This window comes from Marmota marmota, unplaced genomic scaffold, assembly GCF_001458135.2.
Source record: "Marmota marmota marmota unplaced genomic scaffold, marMar, whole genome shotgun sequence".
NCBI classification, from domain to species: Eukaryota; Metazoa; Chordata; class Mammalia; order Rodentia; family Sciuridae; genus Marmota; species Marmota marmota.
Window position 1 is genome coordinate 1,140,700 of NW_025999992.1, and position 16,923 is coordinate 1,157,622.

General features: G+C 37.9%; 1 protein-coding gene across 2 annotated transcripts; it reads right to left on the reverse strand.

The window, feature by feature from the left end:
- Positions 1-569: 569 nt before the first annotated feature.
- On the reverse strand, positions 570-16,602 carry LOC107159451 (zinc finger protein 420-like). Of its 2 annotated transcripts, XM_015506043.2 has the most exons (4): positions 16,444-16,602; positions 7,491-7,617; positions 5,112-5,190; positions 570-3,890 (listed from the first exon to the last, which is right to left on the reverse strand). In XM_015506043.2, the coding sequence occupies exons 1-4, from the start codon at positions 16,444-16,446 to the stop codon at positions 2,258-2,260; spliced, it is 1,842 nt and encodes a 613-aa protein (XP_015361529.2). In that variant the 5' UTR covers positions 16,447-16,602; the 3' UTR covers positions 570-2,257. The 2 variants fall into 2 exon arrangements, with proteins under 2 accessions (XP_015361529.2, XP_048662690.1); XM_048806733.1 differs by lacking the exons at positions 7,491-7,617; positions 16,444-16,602 and adding an exon at positions 6,769-6,804.
- Positions 16,603-16,923: the final 321 nt, after the last annotated feature.

Consider the following 16,923-nt stretch of genomic DNA (forward strand, 5'->3'; position numbering starts at 1 on the left):
ACCCCTGCTCTGGCATTTCTTCCACTGTAACATCAAAGAAATCTGCTATTGTAGTATTATGCTTTGCTTGTGATGTTTTGTTCCCTTGCTTATTCATATTGTTTGTGTGTCTACCCATCGAACAGTATGGATTTTATGCAGCTGAGTTTCCACCCTGTAGACTTATAGTGTCTTTGAAGGTTTTCAGTACCTCACAGCTTAGGGGTGTTGTGATGAGATTACAATAAATCACCAAGTCGATATTAAAGCAGGAGAAGAAAACTTGATTCATTAAGTGGTAGTCTGGATTTACCATCAGATGGGCCAAGGATAGACTGCAAGTCTACAACCTTTGACCCCCTCCTAGAGTTTGAGTATACCTTTATAGTCCAAAACCATATTGATCATAAGTGGCTGTTACTACAATTCAAAACCATAAACTAATATCATGAGATCTAAAATCATAAGTAGAAAGGGGAGTGGGCCAAAACATCCCTAGTTGAGTACAAGTTAAAGAATGATTACTAATGTTTAGATAATCTCTGACAGGGTACATTGTCCAAAAAATACAGGAATCAAAAAGAGAACAATTTTACATTGTATAAGAATTTTTTTTTTTTTTTTTTTTTTGCCAAATATGCTATGCTACGCCACAACTGATGGATACAGAGGCAGGTGCTCCCACAGGAGAAGCACTTCTTACATGATGTGGAGTCTCAGGGTAAAATGGAGTCTGTTTGGTCATTTCCTATATAGCCTGGCCCATAACAGGCCAAACAAACAATATACAGCATTAGAGACAAACATATATATACAGGGGGAGACAAACAATATACAGCATTAGAGCAAATAGTTCCTGTTTTGATGTCTACAATGTTATTTATCACAATAAACAGAAATGATGTGATGTGGTTTTGTCCACATTAAAAACAGTAAGTTTTCAAAAGGGTTTACAATTTTCATGGTGAACAGGGAGTAAATGGAAGCAATAGTAGTATGGGGTGTTATGAGGGGGGAGAGAAGATAGAAGAAATAAATTAAAGGAAGTGTGAAAGAGAGAATAGACTTTTGCTGTTAGCAGAATTAAAGAAAGAGACTCAAGAAAAATAGATAAGTGAGAAAAAATATGTAAAGTAAAAATAAGTTAGAACTAAAAGAATACAAAACCAAAATATGCTAATCAAACAGCCCTCAAAATGCCAAGCCATGAAAAAATAACTGCCTCCAAAAAATGCTAGAAATGAGAAGCAGAAACAAATATGCATATGTATAATTGTCCATGAATCACTCAGATCACAGTAAACAAAATTAAAAAAAAAATTTAAAGGTTTTATTGAAAACTTTTAAAAGCTATTTCCATTGGAGTTCAAAAAATTCTTGGCTTCCCTTCTCAGCAGTGTTGGGTGGGAGGTGGGCTGGAGTGTGATGTTTGTGCCACACACAGGGAGGGATCATTGGTGTCTGAGAGATCCTGAAAACAGAGATACTGGAAGTGAAATTTAGGCTGAGGTAGGCTCCATGCTCTTTTTTAAATGGTGATTGATCTGAAGATTTTAAATCAGTGTACCTACAGGTCCCAGCAGTTGCCAGTCCATGGTGGGGGACTGAACTCCAGTATCTCCCCTCGGTTCCCCTTGTCTCTAAGGCACCAATCTTTTGTCCCCTCCATCACCCACTGACCCCATTTTTCTATTCTCTAGGGTTTGATCTCCAAACACAATCACCCCCACTCCTGTCCTTTCAAATTCCTGGGCAGGCAAGTCTCTCCCAGGTTGTCCTGTGAGCTGCTGGACTCAAGGAGAGAAGGAAACAGGGTGGGTTTCCATGACCTGTATCACCCCGTGTAAACCCGTTTGTTCTCCTCATCACTTAGGCACTCTCTTTGTCATGTGGTGTGGGTCTGCCTGGCTTGTAGTTTAGGTCCAGGTTGGGTTTCCCTGGAATAGGCTCCCCCAGGTGCCAATTTCCACAGCACAGCTGCAAAATGGCTCCCTCCTCTGTCCTGTGTAGGGTGTTAGAGGGAAGTGGCTTCTTTACTGCCCTAGGATACTGATACTATGCACATTATACCTTTCAGGTTAGTATAGCAGTGACCGATCTCTGATCTTTCTGTACCCAGACATGCTACAGGCCTCCTAAAAATGTGGGCTCCTTTAAAGCCCTTATCCCTCTAATTTGCTTGTGGAGGGGCCACGTAACTGGTGCTAGGGATTTCTTCCTTATTTGATTGCATCCAACCTCCTGAGTCATCCATCTGCTTACGAACTCTCTCTGTTCTTTAAGATTTGTGTTTCATTAAAACCTCTGCCCTATTCTTAACATTGTAGGGCTTCTCTCCTGTATGCATTCTCTGGTGTTGAGTAAGCAATGATCTTCGAATAAAAGCTTTAGCACATTCTCCACATTTGTAGGGTTTCTCTCCAGTATGAATTTTCTGGTGATCTTTAAGACATGATCTTTGATTAAAACCTTTGCCACATTCTGTACATTTGTAGGGCTTCTCTCCAGTATGAATTATTTGGTGTTCTGTAAGAAATGATCTTCGAATAAAAGATTTGCCACATTCTGGACATTTATAGGGCTTCTCTCCTGTATGAATTCTCTGGTGTTCCTTAAGATTTGTTATTTGATTAAAACCTTTGCCACATTGTTCACATCTGTAAGGCTTCTCTCCACTATGAATTCTCTGGTGTTCTTTAAGATTTGACGTTTGATTAAAACCTTTGCCACATTCTTCACATTTGTAGGGCTTCTCTCCAGTATGAATTCTATGATGTTCAGTAAGAAAGGAGCTTTTAGTAAAGGCTTTGTCACATACTTTACATTTGTAGGGCTTCTCTCCAGTATGAATTCTCTTATGTTCTTTAAGATATGATCTATGATTAAAACCTTTGCCACATTCTTGACATTTGTAGGGCTTCTCTCCACTATGAATTATCTGGTGTTCAGTAAGAAACGATCTTCGATTAGAAACTTTGCCACATTCTTCACATTTGTAGGTCTTCTCTCCAGTATGAATTCTCTGGTGTTTTTTAAGATTTGATGTTTGATTAAAATTTTTGCCACATTTTTCACATTTATAGGGCTTCTCTCCAGTATGAATTCTTTGGTGGCAAATAAGATACGATCTTTGATTAAAAGCTTTGCCACATCCTCCACATTTGTAGGGCTTCTCTCCAGTATGAATTCTCTGGTGTTGAGTAAGCAATGATCTCCGAATAAAAGCTTTGCCACACTCTCCACATTTGTAGGGCTTCTCTCCAGTATGAATTCTCTGGTGTTCAGTAAGCAATATTCTTCGTTTAAAATCTTTGCCACATTCTTCACATCTGTAGGGCTTTTCTCCAGTATGAATTCTATGGTGTTCAGTAAGAAAGGAACTTTTAGTAAAGGCTTTGTCACATACTTTACATTTGTAGGGCTTCTCTCCAGTATGGATTCTATGGTGTTCTTTAAGATATGATCTTTGATTAAAACCTTTGCCACATTCTTTACATTTGTAGGGCTTCTCTCCAGTATGAATTATCTGGTGTTCAGTAAGCAATGATCTTCTATTAAAACCTTTGCCACATTCTTGACACTTGTAGGGCTTCTCTGCAGTATGAGTATTTTGGTGTTGAGTAAGGATTGAAAAATTTTTTAAGACTTTGGCACATTCTTTACATTTGTAGGATCTGTCTCCAGTACAAATTATCAAGTGTTCAGTGCCAAGTGAGCTTTTTTTTCCCTCAGTGCTATGATGTCTGAGACATTCAGAAAGGGTTGAGTAATTGTTAATGACTCTGCCACATTCTTTAGATTTGCAGGGCTTCTTTCCAGCATAAATCCTCGGATGTTTAACAGGAGGTGATCGTTGATTAAAAATTTTGCCACATTCTTTAAATTTGTGGGGTTTATCACTGTCATGGTATCTGTGGGGTTTAAAAAGGGTGGAACAATGAAATGCTTTGATACATTCTTTAAACCCATAGAACCCCCTTCCAGTATAAATTATCTTCTATAGAGTAACTTTTGCAATTTGATGAAGACCTCCTTCACACACCTTACACTTGCAAGGCTGGTTTTGCCTATGAATATTTGGATGGGTAGTAAGTTTTGAGCACTGAAGTAAGGCTTTCCCACATTGTTTATCTTTGTAAAGGGTCTTGGAAAAGTGAACATACTAATGATTTATTGCAACCAATACTAAATTTTCATGAGTGTCTCTATATTCAAAATTTTTATCACAAATAAAAACACACTGGTAATTAACCAGGGTAAAGACTTGGCTAAAGGTGTTACTTGTTTCATTATGTATGTAGTATACTTTCCATAAATCTATATCTGAATGTTCATTAAACAATAGTGGGTAACTAAGGACTTCCCTAAAATCATTATAATTGTATGTTTGAGCAAAAGGAGAAATTATTGTTTTATTGCAGAATAACACTGTGTATAGGAACTCTCAAAAGGATCACTTTTAGAAATTTGTCCTTAACTTTTTAAAATTTGTTCTTATTATTATACATGACAGTAGAATGCATTTTGATACATCATACATAAATGGAATATAACTTCTCATCCTTCTGGTAGTACATGATGTAGAGCTACAATGAATGTGTAATAATATATGCACATACAGTAATAATGTCTAATTCATTCTATTGTCCTTCCTAGCTCTATGTCCCCTCCTCTCCTTTCATTTCCTTCTGATAACCCAAAGTATCTCTATTCTTCCCTAGTCGCCCCCCCACCCCCTGATATTGTGTGTCCTTTACTTCTGAATCTCTTATCTACTCAATTGTTTGACTAGAACTTTAACTCAATGCATTTAAAATTGGTCAAGTTAAAAATGAAAGCAAGGAATAGATCTCTTTTCAAATTTTCCACATTTCCTTTCAGAGGAAATGTAAGTTTCAAAAATTGCTGTGGATGTATTCTTAAAGACATACATAGCTCCTCAAAATAACTGGCATAAATTGAATTCTTCTCTGTTGTATTAAATGTTCTGGATGTCTGTTGGCATTACATTACATTACAAATAGTCACTGCTAATTGGCTTTGTCCTTTGTAATGATTTCTAACCTTCACGCTCACTTTAAGTTTCCCATATTTTTCTTAGTTGTACATAGTCAAAGTCACAATTTTCATACCTTCCCTTCATCATTTTTTGAAATAAAGATTTTATTTCCTGCTCTGGTGGAGATTCATGGATATGATGAGAAGTTGTGGCTGAAATAAACGAAAATAACAATTATTTTACTTATTGGACTGGAGTGAATATATTTAGCAAAGATAACAAAATTTTACCCATGTGAGGACATCAGCAGTAAATCCAAGACATGAATCATTACGTCAGGAATACATAGACTAAATAAAAACGTACAAACTTGTGAGACTGCCCAAACCATTGTAGAGAACAAAGGATACAAGATGAGTACATTACTAAGGAGAAGAATATAGTAGAGGGAAGGAAACTATGTTCCTTTTATCAACCACACTCTACCCACCTCCACAATTTAGCATTGTGCAATTAGAAAAAAAAAATCTATCAACTCCCTTCACTCTCAGTAGTATAAGGGAAATATGAAACTTATACAAATATGTGTGGCTTTCATGGAGAATGTGTGATAATTAGTTTCTAACTGCCATGACACAGACACCTGGAGGTAAGAGAGATTTTGGATGAAATTACCACAGAGATGTTCAACAGGGAAAAAGACACTATAGACTATGAAGAAGAAATATGAACAAAATTATTAAATTGGAAAAAACAACACACATGCTTCAAAAAGATTCACCACGAAAAAAAGCTTAAGAAGCAATAAAACCAAGCATGGCCTATGACCACATTACCTGGATGAAGCCAACACATGGCAATCAAGACACACAACTTGTACTTTTTGTTATTTGTGGACTTATTTCATTGACAAATTTTATATATGTACTAAGCATGTCATATTTTAAAATACATGGTAAAATGAATAAATGTAGTGAATTAATGCATGCATTTTTTCACATAATTATCAGTTGTGTGCTGAGAAGGCATTACATTCATTCTATTAGCATTTATCAAAAGTACAATATACTAAACTCACCATGTACTAAAACACAACTACATCTATTGATATTATGTCCAATTTAAAAAAAATATTGAAGAAAGCAAATTTTGTTTTGTGGTTTTGAACAAAATCACAATTTCAAACAACACATTAGTTAAATGGAATTGCAAAATTTTTGAAAGCTACCATTAAAATGCTATGGTTTTAACCTATAAATAAAAATAAGTTCATCAATATGTAATTGATGGTTATGCATATAATCTCTGCTTCTGGCAATTATGAGGCAGGAGGATTGTAAATTTAAAGCCATCCTTGATAACTTAGAACATTTCTCCAAATATAAATAAAAAGGGGCAGGGGATGTAGCTTATTATTACAGTACCCTGGAATTCAATCTCCATTAAATTTACAGATAGAAAATTTTCATTACTATATACATAGGCAGGATGAAAAACCAATGCAGGTAAAATATACAAGTCATTAAAAAAAAACAGGTGTAATATTTATCAAAGCAAGTAAAAGCACGTGTAATTTTATTGGCAACAGAAATGTGGTTTAATCATATTTTAATTTCAACTTCCATTGTCCTAATTTTTGAAATGATGGAAATTGCCATCTAATCACAAAATAAAACAGTATAACTGATGTGAGAAAGCCTACTTTATAAAATGAAAGAAAAAAAAACGAAATCATAAATAACCACAGATGCATTATTTTATAAACCCTTTTGTATAAATACAATTTATACCTGTAACTGTAGACCCAAAAAGAGCAGCCATTGTGAATCTTGACATTCATTACATGGCAGAAAACTTCACAGGAAATCCATTACTAGCATTCAAAAAGAGCTCTGATAAGGGAATTTTAATGAATAAATATACAAATAATGTAAGAGAAACTGATTTATGATGTTAATATATTACAATGATTTGACTTAGAGTTCTCCAAATATTGGCAGAGATATCCAAGAGACCCACAAATACTGGAAGCGCTGTCAGATCATGCTGACCCTCATAAGCAAAGAGAAGTGCTGTGGTGGGTAACTGGGATGAACTGGGGCATCCCTGGAGGAAAACGACAATCTGAAAGCATGACAGATGTCACACCAAGAAAGGGAAAGATTAAAGACTAAAAGAAACATAATTAATATTCTATCTGTACCCAAGCATGCCCTATCTTTTTTTTTTAAAGAGAGAGAGAGAGAGAGAGAGAGAGAGAATTTTAATATTTTATTTTTTAGTTATCGGTGGACACAGCATCTTTGTTTGTATGTGGTGCTGAGGGTCGAACCCGGGCCGCACGCATGCCAGGCGAGAGTGCTACCGCTTGAGCCACATCCCCAGCCCCCTATCTTTTTTCTTGAAAGCACAAATCTGAAAATTATTATTGTAGAGAAGTTCCCAAAAGATATTCTGTAAGAGAATTAAATATAGTAATTAATTAGGAATGCTGAAAGGAAGTCATCCTCACCAAGGAAGACCAGGTTTCTGTAGTTCTCTAACATCACGTCTGCATATAAATTTTGCTGAGCAGGCTCCAGGCATTCCCATTCCTCTTCAGAGAAATCAACGGCCACATCCTTGAATGTTAACAGTTTCTGGAATAGAAATTGTATGTAAATAGCACATTGGCCACATGACCATTCACAGAGTTTTAAATTTAACTGAAGTTGAAATAAGATTTAGTTCAAATGGCTGTCTTGTAAGTGAGGGACTTTCAGTATTTAGTGAGATACTTTTGAACACAGTGATACTCTCTATGATCTAACTCCAAGGAAAAAGGGACGTAAGTCCAAAAAGAGTGCATATACTTGACTTTTATAAAGTAAAATATAAAATTAAGGCATCCACACAAGAATAGACATTTTAATTGTTATTTTATATATCAAAGGATAAACTGTGTATATTCCTCACATGAGAGAGTTATGGAAGGGTAATTCTCAAATTTTAATTGTACAACCATGAATCAGAGATTTAATAAAAAGGAGACCCTGATTCAGTAGTTCTAAGATGAAGCCTGGTTTTATGAATATGTGGCAAGCTCTTTGGTGATTTCAATAACAGCAATACAAGAAAAACTTGGATTGCAAGGAGGTAGACCACTAAAAGAATCATTCATTGATATTCAAATATTGAATAAGATTTATGTGTGTTATTAAATAGCAAAAACCAACAATTCTTTTTGATAATTTGAAATGTGTACATATCACTCTAAGAGTTTTTCATATCTTAATTCATAAAACCCAAAATAATGGGATAGCAGTAAGAGTATTCATTTTTTTGTGAAAATATATGAAGCATCCAGTAAATGGCAGGGCTTGATTATTACCAAGTTTGTTTGGTCTGGAATTCAGAAGAAAAGAAACACTAATGTCAAAAGAAAGTGTGAATGATAAAAGAGTTTTCAGAGAAAGGCTGTTATTATAAATGAGATCAGTTTTCGAAATATGTTAAGACAACAAAATCAAATTGATCAAATGATATTTATATTTTCCATACACAGACATAAAAATGTCAACTTTTTATATAGTAAAACAATGACTTAATGTGAATGAAAGAAATATCTTCAGTTTTTAAAAACTTGTACATGAATTTGGGATAGAGTCCTCTTTTTCAAACATACTATTGACCCAGGCTTGGTGACACACTTTCAAGATATGAGAATGATCTACTTACAGTCCAGCCCAACTATTAATTCTGATTTTTCAAATATTATTGCTGCACTGAACCACCACAGCTCATGTGGATATGAGGTGTCCATTAAAATGGCTTATTTCATAAACATGTCACCCACCTGGGATTCCAGATTAGCCAATGACCTGAATCTCAATGTCAGATAAAAAGCATACTAGCTTGAGCGATAAATAAGTCAGGACCAGAGACAGGTACATGGGCTCCTGGAAATGTCAATGTTATGATTTAGATTTTAATTGTCCCCAAGATGCTCATGTATGAGACACTGCAAGGTTCAGACATGAAGTGACTGGGTTATGACAGTCTTCCCTAGTCAGTGTATTAACCCCTGACAGCTACAGCATGGTAACTGTAGGCAGGCAGGGTGTGGCTGGAGGAGGTGGGTCCATGGGAATATGCCTTTGGGGTTTATATTTTTTCCTTCTTGAGCAGAGCTCTCTCTGCTTCCTGGCACCTTGTTCCCGATTGCTTTTCTCCAGCACAGGCTTCTATCATGATGTTCACCCCGAGGAATGGAGTTGGCCACCTATGGACTGAGACTTCTGACACTGGGAACAAGCAAATAAATTTTTCCTCCTCTAAAATTGTTCTTGCTGTGAATTTTGGTCATAGCACTGAAAAAGCTGACTAGAACAGTCAACATACTGCCATAATTGGGTCCCTAATTGTGGACTAACAGGTAAACTCTTGTATGAGGCCTTAAAAGAAATAAATAAAACATTTCACTTACACACCAGAATGCCAAGGTGCCTTTGAGAAGTTAAAACAAAGTCTCATGAGAGCCCCTGCCTAGCCCCTTCTGTGTCTGACTCACAGAAGGTGTTAAGACTATGTGAATGAGAAAAAAGGTACAGATGCTAAAGTTCTCTTACACACACTGGAGGTTTACTGCAACCAGTAGCCTGTGTGTGGGAACAGCTTGACCACACCATGAAAGGAGGGTCCTGTGGGGTGTGACTGACACCAGTGATTTACCACAAGAGGTTTAGAAACCCACTCTAGAACAATCCATCACTGGGTTTGTTGCTCACCAAGTCCTGTCCTACTAAAACAGGATGGGTGTCAACTGACTGCTGGGAGGGTAGGGAGATTCCAGGCCATCCTTTTTGACAATCTAAATGTCAACTTCAAGAGAAACCATGCCACCTTAAATCAAGGAAACCTGTTGCCAGCAGATGACAATGGCCCAATACAATGTGACTGCTCAAGATGACTTGCCAGACTAAAGTGTCTTCACCAATGAAGCAAGTTCATAGGCAATGGCCAGTGGATATCTGGGTATTCTGCAGTCATGGCACAACAGGTATTAAAAGCTGAGACTCTGCTGCTAACAACATCAGCCCAGAAAACCAAGCTAAGTTCTCTCACATGAGCTCTGACTGACCAAAGGAAAGAAGGTAAGCAAGGGGCTGGGGTTGTGGCTCAGTGGTAGAGCGCTTGCCTAGCACATGCGAGGCCCTGGGTTCGATCCTCAGTACCACATAAAAATAAAATAAATAAAATAAAGATATTGTGTCCAACTAAATATAAATACATAAAAATTTTTTTAAAAAAACATGCCTCCAAGATGGTACATGCACATGGAGACACCTGGAAAGAAAGAGGATTCCTCACAGCTGAGAAGAGGACACTAAGGATGCCCTTGAAAATACTGTCAATAATACAGGCTGTGTCCACCCCATAGCAGGTGGTAATCCTGCACTATCCTGCCTTGAGACAACTGATACCTGTGTGGCCAGGAGAAATCAGGCTGTTGACAGGGCAATCAAAAGTGTCAGGAAGGACAAACTCCTTTGTCAGGGCCCTAGCATCTCAGCTTGTAGCAAACCAATTCCAAATCTGTTTATACTGAGGGTAATGAGAAAAGGGGCAAAGAATGGAGTTGGGACTCTGGGACAACAGTGCCAGGTGCAGACAGAAATCGCATAGGCTCACCCCTCTTCCTGAAGCACCCTCTGTTCTTGATGAAACACTCCAAGGAGAGTGCTACTAGGGGAAGGGTGTCGATTTCATCAAGCCCACTTGTGAGGGCCACGCCTCCAGTGGACTGTTCAGCAAGTGATTCAGAACTGTATCTTCTGCACTCAAACAATTCAAAGTCTAATACACACTTAGGGTATAAAAACATAGCCTTCTGATGACTGACAAGCATACTTTACCCAAATGCCCATTCATATAAACCTATAAATATTTGCTTGTACTGGTAGATACATTCTCTGTGAGTCAGGCTGATTCTACTAGAACAGAAAAGACTTCAGAACACTAGTCCTCTTAAAGGAGCTGATCCCAAGTTATGGGCTCCCCTCAATACAAACTAACAGGGACTATCTTTCATTGCAGAACTGACCTATGAGTGAGCAAAATATTGCATATATAATGGAAATATGTATTCTGAAGACCCCAATCTACAGGAAAACAGAAATCATCAATCATACCTTTTAAAAGAAGGTGGCTAAAATATGCCAAGAAACCTACCTGCTGTGGGATAAGGTGCTTGTCAAATGCTCTCCTCAAAAAGGTATCCACAGAACAAGGATCAAATTGAGTATGGGGTGTGGTGCTGAGAATCAAGGTGTCTGACTAACTCGTGATTGTGGTGCGCTTGTGCTAGTATTCCTCCATATGAAAGTATAGGGTTAACATTTCCCTGTGCACAAGTACAGGGTTAAGATTTCCCAGTTGTTATGGCAATGCTGGCTACACTAAAAAAATGCCAAACAAAGGAGAAAGCAAGTCAAGTTAAAAGGAATAATAACCCTGAATGTTAATGGCCTAAACTCATCAGTTAAAAGACAAAGACAAAGACAAAGACTGGCAGAATGGATTAAAAAAAAAAAAAAAAAAGACCCAACAATATGCTGCCTTTAAGAGACTTATCTCATAGGAAAAGACATTCAGACTGAAGATGGGGAAAAACATATCACTCACATGGACCATGTAAACAAGCAGGGATTTCCATCCTCATATGAGCTAAAGTGGACTAACCAAAGTTAGTCAGAAAGGATAAAGAAGGTCATTTCATACTGCTTAAGGGAATCATACATCAACAAAACATAACAATAATAAATATCTATGCCACAAACAAAGGAGCATCCATCTATATCAAACAAACCTTTCTCAAAAATTTGATGCTAGATACAACTTAGAATTTTATTTGTTTGTTTGTTTTAACATTCATCTTCTGGGAAGTAGATGCTTTTTATAATGCCCCTCTCAGCCTGTGCTGAACTTGTAAGTAAGAAAACCTATCATTCCAAATTTTAAATTGCTTTCCACTTTCATTTCACATGAACATGAAATTGACTCACCTTAAAAATTTTTATTTTTTTACTTTAACTGACAAAAATTGCCTACATTTATGGTGTCAAACATGATGTTTTGATAAATGTATGCCTTGCAAAATGGCCAAAACCACCACAGAGACTTAGGGAAATCACATGTGTCCATGACAACATGTAAGAACACAGCTGTATTCATCCAAACATGGGAAACCCAGGAGGATGGTTCAGGAGAATGTACATTTTGGAAGAGATAAATGAGGAACTGTGGGGAAAATGGTTACTAGGGGCCAGCCACATTCTTGCTCATATCATATCCAGTTTTAAAATAGTACAAAGCACCACATTTAAGTTTTATATAGGTGTCACCTGCATGTGGTATTTCACACGTATACGTGTTGAAAAATAAAGTATGTAGAAATTATGACAAAATAAAAATAATCAAAAGCACATGAAAGACTCAAGCACACATCCCATGTGTAGATGTGACAAAACCCGTCATTACAAAGATGACCATTTTCCCCAAAATTAATCTCCAATATTTTCCCATCAAAATTCCTATGTACATATGTTAAAATATCATAGTGAATTTCATTTTATATATATCTATGAAGCAGGAGTTTTAAAATCAATAAATAAATAGACCAGGAAACAGCGAATGGGGAAGATAGGAAGACAGGGCAAAAGAAGTACTGGGGCCTGACATGGAGCATATTATATTCCATGCTTGTTGATGTATGTCAAAATAAACCTCAATAGTACATATAAATGTAATGCACTAATAAAAAAATTCAGCCTACACCCAAAGGACTTAAAATCATCAAAAAATCATCAAACTACCGTGATGCAGTCACATCAATGTATATGGCAGCACAATTCACAATAGGTATACTGTTGAACCGTCTCCCCGCCAGATGCTCTTCAATAGGTAAATGGATAAAGAAACTGTGGTATATATACACAATGGAATATTACTCAGCATTAAAAGAGAATAAAATTATGGTGTTTCCAGGTAAATGGATGGAGTTGGAGAATATTATGCTAAGCAAAATAAGCCAGTCGCCAAAACCAAAGGCCAAATCTTTTCTCTGATATGCGGATACTAGGGAAGAATAGAATTACCTTAATATTTAGAGGGGAATGAAGGGAGGGAATGGGAGGGGATATGGGAATAGGAAGGTTAATAGAATGAAATGGACATTATTACCTTATGTACATATATGACTGCATAACCGATGTGATTCTAGAACATGAACAATGTTGTAGAATTAAACCTCCTCTATGTACAATATATCAAAGTGCATAAATGCATTCTACTGTCATGTATAACTAATTAAAACAAATTTTAAAAAATTAACAAAACAATTCAGCATGCTTTACTTTTTTAAAAATCTTTTATTCTAATTTGTTATATATGACAGTGGAATGCATTAGAATTCATATTACACATATAGAGTACAATTTTTCATATCTCTGGTCATATACAAAGTATATTCATACCATTTGTGTCTTCATACATGTACTTAGGGTAATGATGTCCATCTCATTCCACCATCTTTCCTACCCCATGCCCCCTCCCTTCCCCTCCCACAACTTTGCCTTATCTAGAGTTCATCTAATCCTCCCATGTTCTCCCTCCCAACCCACTATGAATCAGCCTCCTTATATCAAAGAAAACATTTGGCATTTGGTTTTGGGGATTGGCTAACTTCACTTAGCATTATATTCTCCAACTCCATCCATTTACCTGCAAATGCCATTATTTTATTCTCTTTTATTGCTGAATAATATTCCACTATGTATATGTACCACATTTTCTTTATCCATTCATCTACTGAAGGGCATCTAGGTTGGTTCCACAGTTTAGCTATTGTGAATTGTGGTACAATAAACATTGATGTGGCTGTGTCCCTGTAGCATGCTATTTTTAAGTCCTTTGGGTACACACCGAAGAGTCGGACAGCTGGGTCAAAAGGTGGCTCCATTCCCAGTTTTCCAAGGAATCTCCAAACTGCTTTCCATATTGGCTGCACCATTTTCCAGTCCCACCAGCAATGTATGAGTGTGCCTTTCCCCACAAATCCTTACCAACATTTATTGTTGTTTGTATTCTTAATAGTTGCCATTCTGACTGGAGTGAGATAAAATCTTAGAGTAGTTTTGATTTGCATTTCTCTAATTGCTAGAGATGTGGAAAGTTTTTTCATATATTTGTTGATTGATTGTAAATCCTCTTCTGAGAAGTGTCTGTTCATTTCCCTGGCCCACGTATTGATTGGGTTATTTGGTTTTGGGGTGTTTAGTTTTTTGAGTTCTTTATAAAGCCTAGAGATTAGTGCTCTATCTGATGTGCAAGTGGTAAAAGTTTGCTCCCAAGCTATAGGCTCTCTGTTTACCTGATTGTTTCTTTTTCTGAGAAGAAGCCTTTTAGTTTGAATCCATCCCATTTATTGATTTTTGATTTTAACTCTTGCACTATAGGAGTCTTATTAAGGAAGTTAGGGACTAATCTGATATAATGAAGATTTGGGCCTACTTTTTCTTCTATTAGGCTCAGGATCTCTGGTTTAATTCCTAGGTCCTTGGTCCACTTTGAGTTTTGTGCCTGGTAAGAGATAGAGGTTTAATTTCATTTTGTTGTATGTGGATTTCCAGTTTTCTCAGCACCATTTGTTGAAGAGGCTATGTTTTCTCCAATGTATATTTTTGGCACCTTTGTCTAGTATAAGATAACTGTAATTGTGTGGGTTAGTCTCTGTGTTCTCTATTCTGTATCATTGGCCTACAAGTCTATTTTGGTGCCAATACCATGCTGTTTTTGTTACTATTGCTCTGTAGTATAGTTAGGTCTGATGATGCCTCCTGCTTCATTCTTCTTGCTAAGGATTGCTTTAGCTATTCTGGGTCTCTTTATTTTTCCAGATGAATTTCATAACTGCTTTTTCTATTTCTATGAGGAATGTCATTGGGATTTTGAATGGAATTGCATTAAATCTGTATAATGCTGTTGGTAGTATGGTCATTTTGACAATATTAATTCTGCCTATCCAGGAACAAGGAAGATCTTTCCATCTTCTAAAATCTTCTTTAATTTCTTTCTTTAGTGTTCTGTAGTTTTGTTGTAGAGGTCTTTTACTTCTTTTGTTAGGTTGATTCCCAAGGTTTTTTTGTTTTGTTTTTTGAGGATATTGCAAATGGGGTGGTTTTCCTCCTTTCCTTTTCAGAGGATTTGTCACTGATATACAGAAATGATTTTGATTTATGGGTGTGGATTTTGTATCCTGCTACTTTGCTAAATTCATTTACTAGTTCTAGACGTTTTCTGGTGGAATTTTTTGGGTCTTCTAGGTATAGAATCATATGGTCAAATTAGCAAACAGTGCTAATTTGAGTTCTTCTTTTCCTATTTGTATCCCTTTAATTTCTTTTGTCTATCTAATTGCTCTGGCCAGTGTTTCAAGAACTATGTTAAATAGAAGTGATGAAAGAGGGCATCCCTGTCTTATTCCAATTTTTAGAAGTGATGCTTTCAATTTTTCTCCACTTAGAATGAAGTTGGCCTGGGACTTAGCATAGACAGCATTTACAATGTTGAGATATGTTCCTGTTATCCCTAGTTTTTCTAGTGTTTTGAACATAAAGGGGTGCTATATTTTGAAAAATACTTTTTCTGCATCTACTGAGCATGCTTTACTTTTAATAAAAGAAAGCAAAGGAAAAAGTCCTAAAACTCATCTACAATTAAATGTGTTAAGTAAGCCAAGAAACTTGAATTACAAGAGTAAAAAAGTAGCTAACATTACCTCCCACAAGTATATTAAATATTATACTAAAAAAAGAGCAAGGAATCACAATATAAACAAGTCCATACAGGAACCCACTATATGTAAGAATTACATTCTTCATTACAATAGAAAAATCTCTATAAATGGAACCATAACAAGGCCAACCTCAGCTACTTAGCTAGTCCCTGTCTCAAATAAATAAAGATAAAGTACCAGGACGTAGCTGGTGGTAAAGCACCCCTGCGATCAGCCTCCAGGAAAGAACCAGGAGAAGAAGCTGCTAGCCCAGGGGAAAGCCAGGTCCCTAGACCGCAGCTCTCCCGCAGGGAAATCCCACGTGCAGGGCAACCCAGACGCCGTCCAACTTGTCAATCACCGCGCCTTCAGGGAAGAGGCCAGCGGCCAAGCTCACGCCAGAACCGGCCAGAACCGACCTGCCGATGCAGCCGAGGACGCCCTGCGGAACCGGGCCGGCTGCGCGGCGTCCCCGCCCGGCTGGCCCGTGGGACTCACGGACACTGCCCCAGAGCGGGGCGCAGGCCCACAGACCCCGGGGGCTGCAGGAGTCCAGGCGGTCAGCTCCGTTCCCGCCTCAGCGGCCCCGCGGCGCCCAGGGTCTCCCTCCCCAGGCCCCCTCCGCAAGCTCCAGACGCCCCCGCACACTCACCATTTCCCGGCACTGGCGAGCCAGGCCGGCTCCCAGGGACGTCAGCACCTGCAGGCGGAGCGGCACTAGCCTCCAGAGTGCCCACGGGAGCCCCGAGCCTGAGGGCAGGAATGGCGGAGTCCGGGAAAAGCGCCTCCGCTGGATTGCGGAGCCCACCCCCTCCTCGCCAGCAGTGAGCAGGATTGGACAGTGCTCACTACACTACGCGCTCCTCATTGGACACGGCTGCAGACCGCGCCCCCTGACTGTGAGCCCAGTGAGCCTGCCTTCTGAGTGACAGAAGAGGACAACCAATCCAGGCATGCATGAGGCCAGAATGACAGGCTGCAGCTTTCTTTTTCTTTTTTTCTTTTTTTTTCCCCTTTGAGATCTGGAAAGGACACCCCAGAGCTCCAGACTGCAGTGATTTTAAGGGAAATTTTCCTCCCAGAAGCAGGGTCAAGCCCAACCATCAGAATATTTGCACTTTAGCTTGCATAT